At 35.7% G+C, this 17991-nt stretch overlaps 1 protein-coding gene across 2 annotated transcripts in view; it reads left to right on the top strand.

Moving 5' to 3' along the window:
* The window catches only part of PKP4 (plakophilin 4), a 263445-nt gene that overhangs the window by 240823 nt on the left and 4631 nt on the right, over positions 1 to 17991 (top strand). Inside the window, exons 13-20 of one of the 2 annotated variants that reach the window (XM_044669853.1) lie at positions 728 to 845; positions 2048 to 2239; positions 2444 to 2617; positions 5706 to 5856; positions 9840 to 10035; positions 13489 to 13573; positions 14674 to 14791; positions 17564 to 17692. In XM_044669853.1, the coding sequence (XP_044525788.1) occupies positions 728 to 845; positions 2048 to 2239; positions 2444 to 2617; positions 5706 to 5856; positions 9840 to 10035; positions 13489 to 13573; positions 14674 to 14791; positions 17564 to 17692 (1163 nt within the window). The remainder of the gene's footprint in view (positions 1 to 727; positions 846 to 2047; positions 2240 to 2443; positions 2618 to 5705; positions 5857 to 9839; positions 10036 to 13488; positions 13574 to 14673; positions 14792 to 17563; positions 17693 to 17991) is intronic. The other variant, XM_044669854.1, reaches the window with a different exon arrangement.

Genomic DNA, 17991 nt, shown 5'->3' with positions numbered 1-17991 from the left:
ATCTAAAAGTATATATATTTTCTTTGGACATGTGGAAATTGTCAAACTACATTTCCCGTGGTCCAACGGGTTTCCGTTTCCGGTTCTTTGGGCGTGGGGACGCCTGCGGCTCCAGACAGAAGAGTTTAAATCTCCTGGGTTAGGGGGGAGTGGCCTCTTGGCCAGCAGACTCGGGAGGAGACAGGAGACAATAATGGCGAGGGCAGCAGTTTTGAATTCTTACAAGCGCGTGGTCTAATAACTTTATCTATCAGCATGGCTTTAATTAAAATACTAATTTATATTATTATTTCAGTCATAATTATTTTTTCATATTTATACTTAATTGTATAGCCTTTTGGGTATAGTTCCAAATTGTTCTCCAGAACTCCATCTGGTTCACAACTAGACTAGTTCACAACTCTCAGCAGTGCTAATGTGTCCCAATTTTTCCACATCCCCTCCAACATTTGTTATTTTCCTTTTCTGTTATAGTAGCCAATCTGCTAAGTATGAAGGGGTGCTTCAGAGTTGTTTTAATCTGCATTTTTCTAATCAATAGTGATTTAGAGCATTGTTTTATGTAATTATCAATAGCTTTGATTTCTTCTGAAAACTGCCTGTGTTTTAAAATTAAAATATTGTTAACTTCCTTGTATTAACTTATATAATTAAGGTTTGAACTATATATGAATAAAATGAGTTACATTGTAAATTTTGGAAATCTCATTCTCTTTCCACAATTTAGGAACCTCAGCTCTGCAGGTGAAGAAGCACGGAAACAAATGAGGTCCTGTGAAGGCCTGGTGGATTCCCTGTTATATGTGATCCACGCATGTGTGAACACTTCTGATTATGACAGCAAGGTATGGAAGTAATGGAGTCAAGCTACATCATGAACACTAAGGGGCCCTGTGTCAGTATAAATGCAACTATGAAGAAGCAAAAAGACCCAAGTGCAAGTTTTGGGTTAGGGTTAGCCATGGGTCTTCTGTCCCTTTCCCCAAATTTCCTTGGCAAAGTGACTGTCCCTTATAGAAGCATCTACTGCCATCTTCCTTTTTTTTCCCCCTACCTACCCTCAAACAAAACAAATCAACATTTGATTGCCTTCTATACCGTGAGACTCGCTGCTTTCTCTGCTCTTCTTTCCTTCATTCCCTCTTAGTCAATGCCTTGGCTCTAAAAGGTAATATCTCTTCTGTGGAGGGAGCAGTAATTGAGAAAGGAAGGTGCATGGAGAAGCAAAAGATGAAAGAAAAAATATTAAGAGTATAGAAATGCACCTATATGCAGCAACAAGTTCATGTTTGCAGCAGAAACAAGGCAGGAGATAATTACTTTTTGGCAGCACAGGACAAGAACTCAGAGGGAACCTGGAAGCAGTGTCTGTCATCAAGGAGAGACAGTGACAACTACTTCTATGAAAAAGAATTACTTTTGTGGTTTCAGTAGAGAAAGGTAATATGAGGCTCAGTTTGTCATTTAGTGCCTAATTCTTTCACAACAGCCTTGAAACTGAAGTGTTCTTCTGAACTGACACTTTCATTGATCTGTTTGGTCAGTTTCCCTTCAGGACTTTTACAAGCTTTTAGAAGCATACATCTGGCTGTAATATCCTTATCGGTATCAGTCTTTTGTGTATCTCAAAATTTCCAAAACACAACAGCTTTTTTTTAAGAATGTCCTGAAGGGCAGCTTAAGTGGTTTAGTGGATGGAGACCAACTCTCCTGGATTCAAGTTTAACTTCAGATACTTCTTATCCGTGTGTCCCTGGGCAAATCACTTAACTCCACATGCCTAGCCCTTACTGCTTCTCTGCCTTAGATCTGACACATTATCAATTCTAAGATAGAAGGCAAGGGCTAGAATGCCCTGTAAGTATGTCACTTTGCTAAATAAGTAATTTTTCCATTCTCTTAAAATAATTATTTTGCAAGTATTGGTATTTGTATATTTAATCTGTCATTCTCAGATATGAAAAACTTTTTAAAGTTAAAGTTAACTTTATCTATAAGTTACTTGTTCTTTTTGGTGGCACTAACTCTAAAATGTATTAAATTTCAGACTGTGGAGAACTGTGTGTGCACATTGAGAAACCTGTCCTATCGATTAGAATTAGAAGTACCACAGGCACGGCTGCTAGGAATAAATGAATTGGATGACTTGTTAGGAAAAGAATCTCCCAGCAAAGATTCAGAACCAAGTTGTTGGGGGAAAAAGAAGAAGAAGAAAAAGAGGACTCCGCAAGAGGATCAAGTTAGCATTCCATTTGACATGAAATCCTAAAGTATTTTGGGAGGGGCAAAAAAAATTGTCTTTTTCTGAGGAGAAAATGGTAGTTGTTATAGTATTTATATGATTATATCAGAGATGGATCAAATCTTAACATGGTCAAATGTTGCTCAAATATTAACACAGGTGACATTCCTACTCAACAAATTAACCTTGTTTCTCTTTCAGTGGGATGGCGTTGGCCCTATACCTGGATTTTCTAAGTCTCCAAAAGGTGTTGAAATGTTATGGCATCCATCCGTAGTAAAGCCATACCTAACCCTTCTAGCAGAAAGCTCCAACCCAGCTACTTTAGAAGGTTCTGCTGGATCGCTTCAGAATCTCTCTGCAGGCAACTGGAAGGTATAACATAGATTCCAAATTATTGATATATGACTCACAACATACCAGAGTCCAGCCACAAGATGAAAATGTATCTGGGAAATATTGAACAAAATAATTAAAAATACAGTAAAACACAGATAAGATTACATCTTAGAACTAAGACATTACACAACCTGTGAGATTCTTGTGTTTGGCTAATAGTATCCTCCATTTCCATTTAAGTTTGACACCAATGAAATAATTTCTTCTATGAGAAAAAATGTGGGTCCCAGATATGGGTTGTTTCATTCAGGTAGCTGTGGACAATTATGATTGTGCCATTGTGGTAACTAACTGCCTTTCACTAAGTATCAGGGAAATCTTCAAATCTTTTGCAGCTTCAATTGATCTGAAGTGTATGGAATCCTATTTTTAACTGAATACTTTTGAAAATGATAAATACAATTAATAAATTTGATTTGTATATAATTTAATTTGTAGAACTACTTAGCAAGAGAATATTAGACAGCAAGCTGATTTAAAATGTAAACATGTAGGGACCAACTGGGTAGCTCAGTGGATTGAGAGTCAGGCCTAGAGACAGAAGGTCCTAGGTTCAAATCTGGCCTCAGACACTTCCCAGCTGTGTGCCTGGGCAAGTCACTTGACCCCCATTGCCCACCCTTACCACTCTTCCACCTAGAAGCCAATACACAGAAGTTAAGGGTTTAAAAATTTAAAAAAAAAAAAAAAAGATTAAAATGTAAACATGTTTTGATCATTTTTTTATTTTACATAGTAAAAGCCAAAGATTATATGCACCTCTTTTTTAAATCAGATAACCATAATCACAGATATTATATCAAAGACTATTGAAGGATACTAGGAGACTAAGCAGTTCTGTCTCATCATGAAGCAGTTGTTTATTGTATATTTGTAGATACCAATTCAATAAGCATTTTTTAGTCCATTGATGATATAATGTGCACAGGTTTCCATTGTGTTGATTGGGAGACCGATAATAAATTCATACATAAAATTTTTTAAACTTTGGTAAACTTGATGAATTTTCATAAGAGCACAGTAAAAGTGGTCCTGAAAGATTGTATTGTCCATCCAACTCTCTTATTTTACAGAAGAGGAAACTGAGCTCCATTCGAATAACAACTTAAGTTCAAAAAGGTTGTATAAAGTAGCAGAACCACAATTCACATTCAAGTCTTCTGATTCCCGAGACAGATCTGTCTGTCCATTACCTCATATCACCTACTTCTGCCAGGATCAGATGATAGACGTTTTGGTTCTTATTTTTTAACACAAATGTTATTCAGTTTTCATAAAAGTAAACAATTAAAAGGGTTAAAGTTAAGAGGATAGTAAAGAAAAACCAGGAACCCTATTTCCATACAGCTTAACTATCCTAACAGTAGTGTGGATGTAACACTGTAAATGTAACAGTAACATTTTATTAACTCTGCCTGTTAGCTAATTTATACAGAATTTCAAAGTTTGTTTGTTTTAAGTGAACAAATAGTCAAAGATCCCTTTCTGCTCTGTTAGTTTTTGTTTTTATGATCACTTCCTTTTTTGGTCTGTTTAGCAGCCAAATAATTGCAATAGATAGTCTGTCTTTAGTGACAAAATGAAAGGCTTAGAAATTGTTTAAGTAATATCAAATGGGGAAGGCATTTATAAACTTCTTTTTTTTTTTCATTTTCACACCAAAGTATGAATTTATGAGTGAATGAAAACGTGTTAAGCACTTATTATATGACAAGCATTATGCTGCATACCAAGAATTCAAATTAAAAAACACAATCCTTGACTTCAAAGAGGTTACATAGAGATAGTGTAGTTAGGGGAATAGTGACAAGTAAAGGCTACTTTGGTTCCTCAAGGATGAGGAAAAGAACCAAAAGAGTCCCACATATTCACACATTCCTCCCAAGAACAGTAGCAGAATTGATTTGATCCTGGTTCCAGAACTGGAGGTCAGGGGGGATAAGAAGGTTATACAAGTTCTCCTTAATGATCTGATGACTATTCAGTGGGAAGAAAAGTGAAACTTGGTTGAGACCTACTTGAAATAATGTTATGGTTTTATTAAAGATAATCTCAAGGCAGCTAGAAAGCACAGTGGATAGAGTGCCAGGCCTGGAGTTTGGAGGTCCTGGGGTCAAATCTGGCCTCAGCTACTTCTACCTGCATCACCCTAGGCAAGTCACCTGAACCCAAATGCCTAACCCCTATTACTCTTCTATCTTAGAATTGATGCTAAGACAGAAGGTAAGGGTTGTTTTGTTGTTGTTGTTGTTGTTTTTTAATATAATCTTGTAGTGCAGAGCTATTATTTTCTATGGCCTCATAAGTTTTGGGTTTCCTCATTCATTATCCACAAGATAATGGAAATACAGACATAGTCACAAAGAATATACAAGTTACTTGTCAACATGGCCTCCTATAGTATATGCATCTTATTTTATCTATTTCTGTCTTATGTCCCTGCACCTGGCATATTACCTATCTGCAAAATTACCTCATAATGTCTCCTTCATTATGTTTATATTTATATAGTCAACAGAAATGAGATTTAGGCTCCTTCCAGCCCTGATAGCCTTAGTCTGTCATTTGAGGTATTCATTAAGGTTTGTTTGTTTACTTCCCTGTAAAAAATATTTAATAAATCATTGTTTGACATTTCCAGACTCAGAGGCAGGAATTTGTTTTTTTCTTTTTAGCCATTTTTGACTTTCCAAAACTGAAATTTCTATTCTTTAGTAACTTATAGCTTGATTCTTCTAAACCAGTGATGGGCAAACTACAGCCTGGGCCAGATGCAGCCCCCTGAAATATTATATTCCCCCCTTGCAACATTATTCCTAACCTGACGAATACAATGAGTAGGATACACTACAATGAAACTTCGAAAGAGTTGCCTTAGAAACAGACTGAAAGATGAGCATTTCCTTTCCTTTGGCCCCCTCTTTAAAAAGTTTGTCCATCATTGGTCTAAATATAATATAGGACATTTAATCTATGGACTTAAGGTAACCCTTAGACCACTGTAATATAATTAAAAGTAAAGTTTCTGTTCTATGCTACATAAAGTATTTATTTCATTTAATAGTTTGCTGCATATATCCGAGCTGCTGTCCGAAAAGAAAAAGGTCTTCCTATTCTTGTAGAACTTCTGAGAATGGACAATGATAGAGTTGTGTCTTCTGTGGCAACTGCTCTGAGGAATATGGCATTAGATGTTCGTAACAAGGAGCTTATAGGTATGGTATGAACCCGTTCTTTAATTGACATGAGATATACAAAGAAAACCATCAATTTTTTTTATTTTGAAGTAACTTTTATCAAAACTTGAGCACAATAATTTTTCTTTACCCATTTCTACCTTAGGCGACCCTTCTTTTTTTTAATGTGACAAAGATTCCCAGGTAAACTGTTATTAGGGAAGACACCACCATTTCACAATATGAGAGAAAAGGCATTTGTATTGTCTTAATATAAATATCTTTTTAAGGCCTACAATTTTGGTTATGAATTGTGATACTATTTCTATCTGATACTTAAATTTTTTTTATTTTCAAGCAATTTTTCCCCACTTTTCCCTCTCACACTGAGGGCAGGGAGGAAAGAGAATTAAAATAAGAAAAGCAACAAGAACAAAATGTTTGTAACAAATAAATTGTAAAATAATTGTAAGTAATTTGTAAAACAAATTCCCATATTTCTTATGTCCAGAAATTTATGTCTCAGCCTGCATAATTTGTCCATAATTTCTTAGACTACAGATAGGTAGCAGTATTCATCATGGATTCTTTGCAATCATGGTTTTTACAGTGTTATTGTTGTAGCATAAGTTGTTCTCCTTGGTTCTGTTCGCTTCACTCTTAAACTAATTCACATGTCTTCCAAAGTTTCTCTTAAACTGCCTCAATATTTCTTATAGTACAAATGCATGATGTTACGTTATGTTACATTATATTATGTTGTGTTGTGTTATATTATATTACATTATATTACATTACATTATATTATATTATATTATATTATATTATATTATATTATATTATATTATATTATATTATATTATATTATATTATATTATGCCATGATTTGTTCATCTATTCCCTAATTGATGGGCAACCCTTTAGTTTCTAGTTCTTTGCCATTTGAAAGAGAGCTACTATATAAATATTTCTTTGCATTAAGAACCTTTTCCTCAATCTTTGATCTCTTTGGGGTTTAAACCTAAGAATGATGTCTCTGTTTCAAAGTATATGCACCATTGTTGGCCTTTTGACTATCATTCTAAATTGCTTTCCAGAGAGACTAGACCTGAAAAAATTAAATGGGCTAAATTATTGCACATAGAAGGGGAATTCAACTGTGACATGGAACCTCAGAATTTCTTTAATTTGCTTTTCTCTTAGTATTAGTGATTTGGGAAATTTCTTCATCTAACTATTGATCACTGTCCTTTGACCATTTATCAATTGGGGACTCCTCATATTTTAGGACAGACATTACAACCTTCTTTAAAAAAAATGTACATCAAATTTTTCTAATACGTTTTCCTTAAATTCCATCTTAGTCTTGTGAAGCACTACCACTGTGCACTTTGGTCTAGGTTCCATTTATAAACTTCAAAGTTAGAGGTTGATTATCAACCAGAGAAAATGTTAGTGTTTGTATAGTTCCTAAATTAATATGTTCTTTTAATATATTAGCAATATTTTATAGCAATATATTGAGCCAAATTTTTCTCTTAAAGAAAGTTCTATACTATCACTACCACTTTAACATAGAATCTATCATGTACTAAGTAAGTTGCAGTATGAGAACTACAATGTAACCAGCTGCTAGACTCCTTTATCAGGAATTTCTTATGTCTCTGGTGTATTTATAAAAATGATAACATAAAGCTGTAATGTAATGAAATTCTTTGCCCATACCTAGGATACTGTTCAGGGATATACAGGAATCCACTTCAATGTGACCCATGTACATGAGACTCTTTCTACACATGTAGTTCAGGCCTTTTTATCCTCCATGGGCCTTCCCCAGCAAACTGTAGAGGGAGGCCTTAGCTCTAGGTATATGGAAACCATTGAATTAGGCAAAAACAAGAAGAGAAGGGGCAGCTGGGTAGCTTAATGGATTGAGAGTCAGGCCTAGAGATGGGAGGTCCTAGGTTCAAATCCGGCCTCAGACACTTCCCAGCTGTGTGACCCTGGGCAAGTCACTTGACCCCCATTGCCTCGCCCTTACCACTCTTCCAGTGAGGAACCAATACACAGAAGTTAAGGGTTAAAAAACAAAACACACACACACACACAAAAAAAAAGAGAATTCTGTTCTTACAAGTAGTAATTAGTAAATATTTGGTAAAAACCAACAATACTTTAAGCATCTTGTAAAACATAAAATTAGATGCTATCCTTACCCCCTGCACTCAGTTATTTTTAAATCCTTCTCTGCCTTCCACTCATCCAGCATTAGCTATGGTACAAAAGGTAGAGAAGGGGAGAGAGCAGCAATACTAACAGTGCTCATGTTCATAGTTAAACATTCTAACAACAATCACCTGATGCCCCAAAACAATGATAGACCCCAAAGTAGATCCCATGAATCACTATAAATACACAGTAAATCCTACCACCAAGTCATATTGAAAAACCATTGTATAAAGTAGTGGTTCCCAAACTTTTTTGGCCTACCGCCCCCTTTCCAGAAAAAATATTACTTAGCTTTAAATTTTAATAGCAATTAGTAGGAAAGATAAATGCACCTGTGGCCATCACCACTCCCCTGGATCGCTGCAGCATCCACCAGGGGGTGGTGGCACCCACTTTGGGAATCACTGGTATAAAGTATCATGGTAATTCAGCTGGAGTTTCTCACATTTTGCCTTCCTTATCTCATTACAGAATTCATCCCAGTGATCATATGTTTTGATAAAGTAAATTTATCTGCTTGTTTTAAAATACTTTAAATCATTTCTTTTCCTATCAGTGTTTTCTTTGAGTCTTTCCTCTGACATATATCAAATTATGCATACATACAGTTAATGCCTCTTTGTGTGTCTTTCTCATCTGTTATTCACTATGGCAGTGATGGACAAACTATTCCCCATGGGCCAGATCCAGGCCATAGTTTTCCCATCACTGCATTAAGCAATTCCCCAATCATTACGCCCTCATATCCAGATGTAGTGATTAGGAATTGCTTATGGCAGTGATAGGCAAACTGTGGATCTGGCCCACGGGGAATAGTTTGCCCATCACTACACTATGGTATATAAACAGATGTTTACATTTAAATAGCCATTCAATTATTAGTTCAAAAGAAAATAAGAAAACATTTACTTGAGCTTCATTTAATTTCCTTTTTCACTAGTGCAGTTTGTCCTGTTTGTCAGCTGGTAATTGAAAACTACAAAAGTTAAGATATAATTTGTTGGAAAGCACAGAGTTGAATAGAATGTCTGTGAGACTCCTCCACTGTTCTCATTCTACTCCCTTCCTCCCAAGCTTTCCAAAATAGAAAGTTTCATTTCTGTCATTATTCTTGCTACTATCCCCTGTGAGAGAATATAACCATAATTTTAATTATGTGTTTTCTGTTTCATATTTGAATTTTTTTGGTTGTTAAAATTGCTATTGACAAATGGGTTCATATACATCCAATTAATATTTAAACATTCATTCATGTGTAAAATGGTCTATAACAGGTTTAATGAAATGATTTACTTCCCAAATAGAAAAATTAATCAGTTACACAAAAAGTTTGTGTGTATATAAAAAACTTTGCCCATATATGAAGATTACATTTTCAAGTTTTATGAAGAATTTATGGTAACCCTATTTTTTCAACATATAAAAGTTCAAATAAGAATCAAATTTCCTTTCTTTGTTTTATTTTTTCTCCTTGTGGATTTAAAAAAGTTCAAGTTAAGGAAATTTGTCTATTTTGCCCTATACTGTCCGCATATTTATTTATTCATTCATTGATATAGGGCCACATACATCCTAAATGATTCTTTAATTTAATTAAGAAATTAAGAAAATTAAGAAAATATTGAGGTTCAAAGTGACTATTTAGAAAGTTGTCATATTCCATTTAGCTATAAAATTTGCTTTTGTCTTATTTTGCTTTTGGAGCTAATTTCTTACAATATATACCATATACCATCAAAGACTTGCAGTAGCTACTACATTTGTAAATGAATTTAATTTTTGTAATTTGGCAGGTAAATATGCGATGCGAGACCTAGTAAATCGTCTGCCAGGAGGCAATGGTCCAAGCATCTTGTCTGATGAGACCATGGCAGCAATCTGCTGTGCTCTGCATGAGGTCACCAGTAAAAACATGGAGAATGCCAAAGCCCTGGCTGACACTGGAGGAATCGAGAAACTAGTGAACATTACCAAAGGGAGAGGGGACAGGCAAGTATTCTGTCATGAGGAGCTACAACTGTGAGGATTCTGTTCGTCTCATCACTTTATGAGAAAGGATCTTCCTAAAGAATGAATTTCCTCCTGAAAAGGATTTATTTCTCCATTCCTTACAAGCTGATAACCTTATAGTTTCCCACAGCTGCAATCTGTTTTGTTGGTAGAACAGTTATCTGGCACATACTCCCTTTTCTGTTTTTATTTTATTACAACACCTGCCACACATTTGTCCATGCCACTGTTTCTAAAGAGCCATGTTCCTGTATGATAGCATACAATAGAGCCATTGCTTGAACTTCCTAGGACAATAATCAGAATCTTAAAATATTAAGGTTAATCTAGATTAAAACATGTCCACTGTTCACTTGCCCCTTTTTCCAGGATTTTGGCCTATAATAGATATTACATTTTGCCTCAAATGTGCACTTTTCAATGCATAATATGACATTAAAGTAATTCACTCTTAGCCAATGTTAATAATATAGCATCTAGAGGCACCCTTTCTTGGTTTGTACCTCTTTGCTCCTAGGTGAAACCCAGCTGAGGAAGTAACAAAGATGGATATTAGAAATACAATGGCACAAAGAATATTTATGGCACGGGGCTGTGGCAGTGGTCAAGGCTATAAAGTTATCCTAGACTACTTATTAAGCTAAGTCCATTTAATTGGAATTCCCCAAAGTAATGGCATATTGAGAAGACTAGACATCTCCTACACCATAATGATAAATGAGTCCCTCAGAAGAGCAAGATAAATGTCACCTCAAAATAGGAAACATCCTTAAACATACTAACTTACTCTGATTAACATTGCCCTGCATCAGAACTTTGGGGTGCCTTTATTGTAAGTCTCAACCTAAGATAGGAGATGTGCAACAAGATGAAGTTCTCCCTTTGGTGGAGATTGCAAATAGATTTTAGTATTTGAACTAAATAGAAAATGTATGCTAGGCACGTCTGAAGTGACACCAGCAAATTACATGGGGTATCCATCCATCTTTGCTTTTTCCCCTTCCCTGTCCCCTTGAAATTCTAAAAAGTTGCTACAATGAGAATACTGAGTCCAAGAAATTGGGTGAAGAAAAAGTATAAAATTATTAGCAATATGAAGAATCCAGAGAATTCATGGACGGAAAGAAATATATACTGGAGCAGATCATACTCATCCTTGACCAATTGAGAAATCCTAGAGATGGTAGGGCAAGGGATAAAGGAAGTTGTGACAAGCATGAAGGGAGATATTGCCATTATAATATCATATAATTCATTTGAAAAAAATGTTTAAGTTTTTAACGTCCAAGTTTTAAAAATTCAGAAATTTCTCCCCCATATATAAAGTAACATAATTCATACAAAGCTAAGTGGTCCCATTTCCTCCAATCCTAAATCTACAAAATTCTTGAAGTGTTTGTAGAAGTTTCAATGAATATGATGATAGCCAAGATTTATGTATCTCTTACTAGGTACCAGACACTGTAATAAATGCTTAATAACTGTTATATTTTCCTTACAATAATCCTAGGAGGTAAGTGCTAGTATTATCCCCATTTTACAGATGAGGAAACTGAGGCAAACAAGTTAAGTAATTTACCCAGAGTCACATAACTAGTAATGTCTGAGGCCAGGTTTGCATTGGAATCTGTTCCTGCCTCTCAGGCCTGGCACTTTGTCCTCTATGCCACCTACCTACCCCATTGATGAGGATATTCCCAGTATTGATAGAACAGTTGTTATGGCTCTGCCAGCTAAAAACTACTTTGTGGCTATCCCATTTACTTTGCCCTTAAAGAAATTGAAACCAAGTTATAGTGAAACTGAGGCCACGGGTGGAAAAAGTAGCCTAAATGATGCGATAAAAAATACCAACGCAGTGGCTTGGGTGGGATACCTAGAAACTCTTATTTGTTAATATTACTCTCTCTGTGATCCTTTTTAAAATGTAAATTAGGTAATTGTAATACTATGCACCCTAATAGTCCCTAACTTTGTTTGACTTATTGGAATTTTATCAGATTCTTTTTAAGCAAAGGGCCATAGGTGGCTCAGCAAAAAGAGAGCCAGGCCTAGAGATGAGAGATCCTGGGTTCAAATCTGGCCTCTGACATTTTTTAGCTGTATGACCCTGATGAATCACTTAAAATCCCCAATGCCTAGCCCATACAACTCTTTTTGCCTTGGAACTAATACACAATATATCTGGTTCTAAAATGGAAAATAAGGATTTTTTTAAAAAACAAAGAATGATTAGGCAACTCTAGACCAGGGGATTCCAAAATTTTCCTACTTCACAATATTTCCAAGAGCCAGACCAAAATAAGCCTTCTAGGATGTCTCTTCCTTACATATTGAAATAAAAAATAGAAAGAACCAGCGACTACTTACTCATTTTTCATCTTGTGGCTCCATGTAACTAGGAACAGGTGGTGTGATTTGACCAAAATGGTAGGAATTGGAAAAGGAATTAAACTTATTCTGCTTGGTTCCCCAAAGGAAAATCAGGTGCAATGATAAAAATTGCCAAATGCACTTTAGGCTTGATGTCAGAAAAAAAAAATTCTAATAATAAAGTGCTATGCAAAAGAAAAAAAGTCTCATAAGTGAATGAGTTTCCAAATTAGAGGTTTCCATACCAAAGTTTGAATGACCAGTTATATTGTAGTAAAGATTGTTTTTTGTTTGTTTGTTGGATAAGGATTAAACCAGATGGCCTCTTAAGTCCCTTTCAACTCTAAAATTCTCTTAAATTATTCTTCCAAAAAATCAAGCGATTATATCTGAATCCAAATTTTGAACATTAAAATCATTTTTAATTGCTAGACTATACTTGAGATTTGCTTTCTTAGTGCTCAGTTTATGATTTCTTCTGAATTCCTAAATAGCTATTGCCTCAACTATCAGTTTTCATAGGCATTGGTCATTCCATTTCTTTTTCTTTTTCTTCCCTTATCAGAAGGCTAAGCATAGCATGAGTGAAATATTAACACCCATGGCATACTTACTTCTGGGAAATGATGACCTAGTTCCTTTTGTCTTCAGAGTTAAGACAGCCCAAAGGCCACTATTCTCCAGACACCCAGTATTTTGTAATTAATAGCAATGAGAGAGGTATGGTCTAGAAAGAGTGTGGCTGATATCCCAGGGAACAACATCTCTACATTGGTTAACCCATGTTACACAGACTTTTGTCTTGCTATGAAAAGATAATTACCTTCTCTGTTCACTTCTGAGTTTCTTCTTCCTCCTAAAGCTTGAAGGAGATTAATTCCCAAACAGAATAGATTGCATTGATCATTTTTCTAGACAGCCTCTTTTTTGGAGTTCTTAAAAGGCTGAACTGCTTCCACTTGTTTGTGAACTGAATCTTCTCATGCATAATCTAATATTCTTCTGTTCAGGCTGTTTCAGGGAAAGTTCTGTATTAATTTCCTTAACTCTCCTATATAGATCATCCCTCAAAGTAGTGAAAGCAGCAGCCCAAGTATTGAACACATTATGGCAATATCGGGACCTGCGGAGCATTTATAAAAAGGTAAGGTACAAGAATAGCTCTGGCATAATTAGCATTCTTATTAAGACATATTCCTAATCATTTAGTATAACAAAATATCATGATTCACCTTTTTAAATTGTTTTTATTTTTGTTTTTGAATATTTTCCCATAGTTACATGTTTCATGTTCTTTCGCTCTCCCCAAGCCCTGCTGACCTTCCTTAGCCGATGCACAATTCCACTGGGTTCTACATGTATCATTGATTAAGACCTAATTCTATATTATTGATAGTTGGACTAGAGTTATCATTCAGTGTCTTCGTCACCAATAATATCCCCATCAGCCCATGTGTTCAAGCAGTTGTTTTTCCTCTGTGTTTCTACTCCCACAGTTCTTCCTCTAAATGTGGGTAGTTTTCTTTCTCCTAAGTCCCTCAGCCTTGCTCTGTATCCCTACATTGCTGCTAGTAGAGAAGTCCATTATATTCGATTGTACCACAGTGTATCAGTCTCTGTGTACAATGTTCTCCTGGATCTGCTCCTTTCACTCTGCATCAATTTCTGGAGGTCATTCCAGTTCACATGGAATTCCTCCAGTTCTTTATTCCTTTGAGTGTAATAGTATTCCATCAGCAACAGATACCACTATTTGTTCAGCCATTCCCCAATCAAAGGACATTCTCTCATTTTCCAATTTTTTTGCCACCACAAAGAGTGCGGCTATAAATATTTTTGTACAGGTCTTTTTCCTTATTATTTCTTTGGGGTATAAGCCAAGCAGTGCTATGGCTGGATCAAAAGGCAGACAGTCTTTTAAAGCCCTTTGAGCATTGTTCTAAATTGCCATCCAGAATGGTTGGATCAGTTCACAACTCCACCAGCAATGCATTAATGTCCCAATTTTGCCACATCCCCATCAACACTCATTACTCTCCTCTGCTGTCATTTTAGCCAATCTGCTAGGTGTGAGGTGATACCTGAGAGTTGTTCTGATTTGCATTTCTCTAGTTATTAGAGATTTAGAACACTTTCCCATGTGCTTATTGATAGTTTTGATTTCTTTATATGAGAATTGCCTATTCATGTCCCTTGCCCTCATGATTCATTTTGAAAGGTCTTTTTTCTCTTTTAACACCACAGGATGGGTGGAATCAAAATCATTTTATTACACCTGTATCAACATTAGAGCGCGAAAGATTCAAATCACACCCCTCCCTCTCAACGACCAACCAACAGATGTCACCTATCATTCAGTCAGGTCAGTAGGGAAACAAACTATTACAAATATATTGGTTTCTATTCCTCCTGCCATTTTTTACTTGCCTTGAGAAGTCTAAATATACTCTAGAAACCTACTATTCTTAGTCCTTCAACAGAGGACTTTACTAACTCCACTAATCTTCATTAATCTTTAGTAAGGTTCTTCTCCTTATCCTTTACAGCAGCTTAACCTGAGTTTCACAAACTTGGTGGTGGTTGAGTGTTTGTTGGGATTTTCTTTTTTGGACAAGAGTTAAAATATATTATTGCATATTATGCAAGACTTTAAAGGGAGTTAGCCCCTCTAACCAGAAAAAATTAAAATAGACTAGAGAAAGAAGCCAGGCCTCTATATTATCTCCTATCAAAGGAAAGTACAATAATTACTCATTAGTGAAAAACAATTCTCTATTTGTTTATACCTCTTTTTTTCAAGGAACAGTGATAATAATCTTTCTGTCCTTTTTCAAAGCCACGGGATTTTAAATCAAGGGATTTTAAAGCTTATATTTTAATATAATTAATGATGATTCTCTGTATTCAGTTTTATACATTTAAAAGCATTCTTCCGAGAAGGGATCCATATGCTTGACCAGCCTGCCATTGTTTATGATACAAAAAAGGTTAAGAAATAAAGTACCAGCAGGCTCTTGAGCTGTCTGTCTACCATGTTTCAGATTGGAATCACATAAGTGACTTTTTTTTTCCTTAATGTATAAATTCTTGTGAGAAAAAAAAAGGAACAATAGGGATAGCAGTTCTACTTCAAGGTGAGAAAGCTATTCCTTGTCAGCTTCAGGTCTCACAGAGGCAAATAGATGCCCAGTAATTCTAGCAATGTGAGTTGGGAACAGAACCTTCTATTCCTTCTTACTGGTAGGGCTTGCTTTTTTTTTTTTTTTTATTTTTTTATTTTCTTTTTTTTTTAAACCCTTAACTTCTGTGTATTGACTTATAGGTGGAAGAGTGGTAAGGGTAGGCAATGGGGGTCAAGTGACTTGCCCAGGGTCACACAGCTGGGAAGTGTCTGAGGCCGGATCTGAACCTAGGACCTCCCGTCTCTAGGCCCGGCTCTCAATCCACTGAGCTACCCAGCTGCCCCATTGGTAGGGCTTTTAACCTGGGAGGGAAAGACAATTTTGAGACCAACAGAAAATGTTGGAAAGTGACTGTTAAGCCAGCAATGAGTTTACTAAATGTAATTCTTAACTTTTTAAAATGATAACAGCGATGGATTTCTTGTGCTTTATTTGGTTTTAAATCAGTTTAGTCTGAGTTGGATAGCCTCCATTGTACTCAGAGTCTGTACAGCAGCATAGCTTATTTCTAATATGTATAAATGTGACCAAAAAAATGCATACGAGAATAGTGGTTCTCATCATACAACCTGACATATCTCTTTATATTGAGAAGTTTTGGAAAATTATGTTGACATACACATGCTTTAGTTTTTCTAAATTGTGCTTAACTCCTTTAAGGAAACCCCTGCCTCTTTTACACCTTCTTCTTGGGCTGCCAAGTTTAGTCTGAGGCAACTTTGCTTTCTCAAAAGGATCAGCTTTTTTTAGGGAATAGAAATAGGTGTAACGGAGCTGCTAGGTGAGATGTCAAGGTGTTTCTTTTTGTACAAATATCTAGTAGATGGGGGAAAAATATGTATGCAAATAATTTTAATACTAGAACAGATTCTTACCTGCATTTCTTAATCTTGCTTATGGGACTGATGATAGGTCAGCAAGCACTTTTCCCCATTGAGGTACCATCTTAGTGAAGCTAATGATTATAAATTTGGCATTGTCAATAGCATGCTTATCTGCAATGAATGCAGATCCACTGCATGTGAATTGACCTTTTGCTTCTATTTATATTCACAAATTTTTGTGTCAGTCATAGCCAAACAAATCCAGTACAATGCAAAATTAGAGTTGCCAAGGATTATGGAGCATCTTTATCAAAGATTACTCATGGCCATGTTAGCAAATAATTAATTATAGTTGCACAGAAAGCAAGCTAAGTTTAATGAAGGAAAAAGAGTTGTGTAAGTTTCTCCATTCTGACTTCACGGAATCATTTCCTCTGACTTTTCAAAAAGAATAAGGTACTTTCCTATCATTACATATAGTAGGCTTTTAAATCTTTTTAACAAGCAGAAGTTAACATTTTCATCAGGGTCTCTCAATTAGCCCAGACTATTAGGTTTTTTAGAACTTAAGAGTTGAGCAACTTAAATCATTCCAAAATTTTAGGGCTGTTTGTACCATTTCAAAATGGAGGTTTGTTTGAGATAATTAGAAGGCAAGCATACTGTATCTTTCCTCTATACAAAAATTCAGTAAATAAATGCTTCAATGGCTTTAGGTTTTATAAGTAACTGTAATTCCTGAGAAGTGGCTAACATACTCTTATTTACCTAATTTTGAAAGCCTGATTCAAGCCATTGGTGTACTTCATTTGGGAATTGTCCCATTTCTTCAGATCAAATTTTATAATAGAGAATATAACATATGAAGTATTATCTTTACTTGCAGTCTGTCTGCCCAAGCTCCAAGGCAGTTCCATATGGGGCTTGTAGTATTTTACTTCTTGTCTTGCTAAATGCTTGACTTCTCTTGCATTTCTAGGCACCTTTCAGATCTGACTTTATTATCAAGCTGCTGGGGTATTTCTAAGCACTGACCTTTATTTTTCCTGGGAGGATTTTACTGAGACACTAACAATCTTCCTTCTTTCCTTCTCTCTTTCTTCCCCTTTTTTTTCCCCTTCTCTTCAGTTGGCAGCACATCTTCATCACCAGCACTGTTAGGAATTAGAGAACCTCGCTCTGAGTATGATAGGACACAACCATCTATGCAGTATTACAATAGCCAAGGTGATGTCATACATAAAGGCATATATGCTGGTAAGATACCAGTTAGGTGTGTGATGCACTATTTTGTAATGCTGTGTATTTCCAAGCAGATACTCTGTGTGGGAAGCTCTAATATGAGTTATTTAAAAAGTCCTTCACTCTTGTATTGAGATATTCCCCCAACAGCAATGAATTCCATGTTCCATTTCATCAGCTACTCCCCGCTTTCCTAGCTATTATTTGGTCCTTTTGATTTTTAAGTCAAATGGACTAAATTCAGGGCCTTCGTTTGCTGCAAAAGGATTATGTGTAAGTAAAATAAGAGGCATGTATCTATAAGGGAAATGAGT

The sequence above is a fragment of the Gracilinanus agilis genome, chromosome 3 (genome assembly GCF_016433145.1).
Source record: "Gracilinanus agilis isolate LMUSP501 chromosome 3, AgileGrace, whole genome shotgun sequence".
Classification (NCBI taxonomy): Eukaryota; Metazoa; Chordata; class Mammalia; order Didelphimorphia; family Didelphidae; genus Gracilinanus; species Gracilinanus agilis.
Note: the sequence above shows the minus strand (reverse complement) of the source record. Positions and strands in the feature narration are given on the sequence as shown.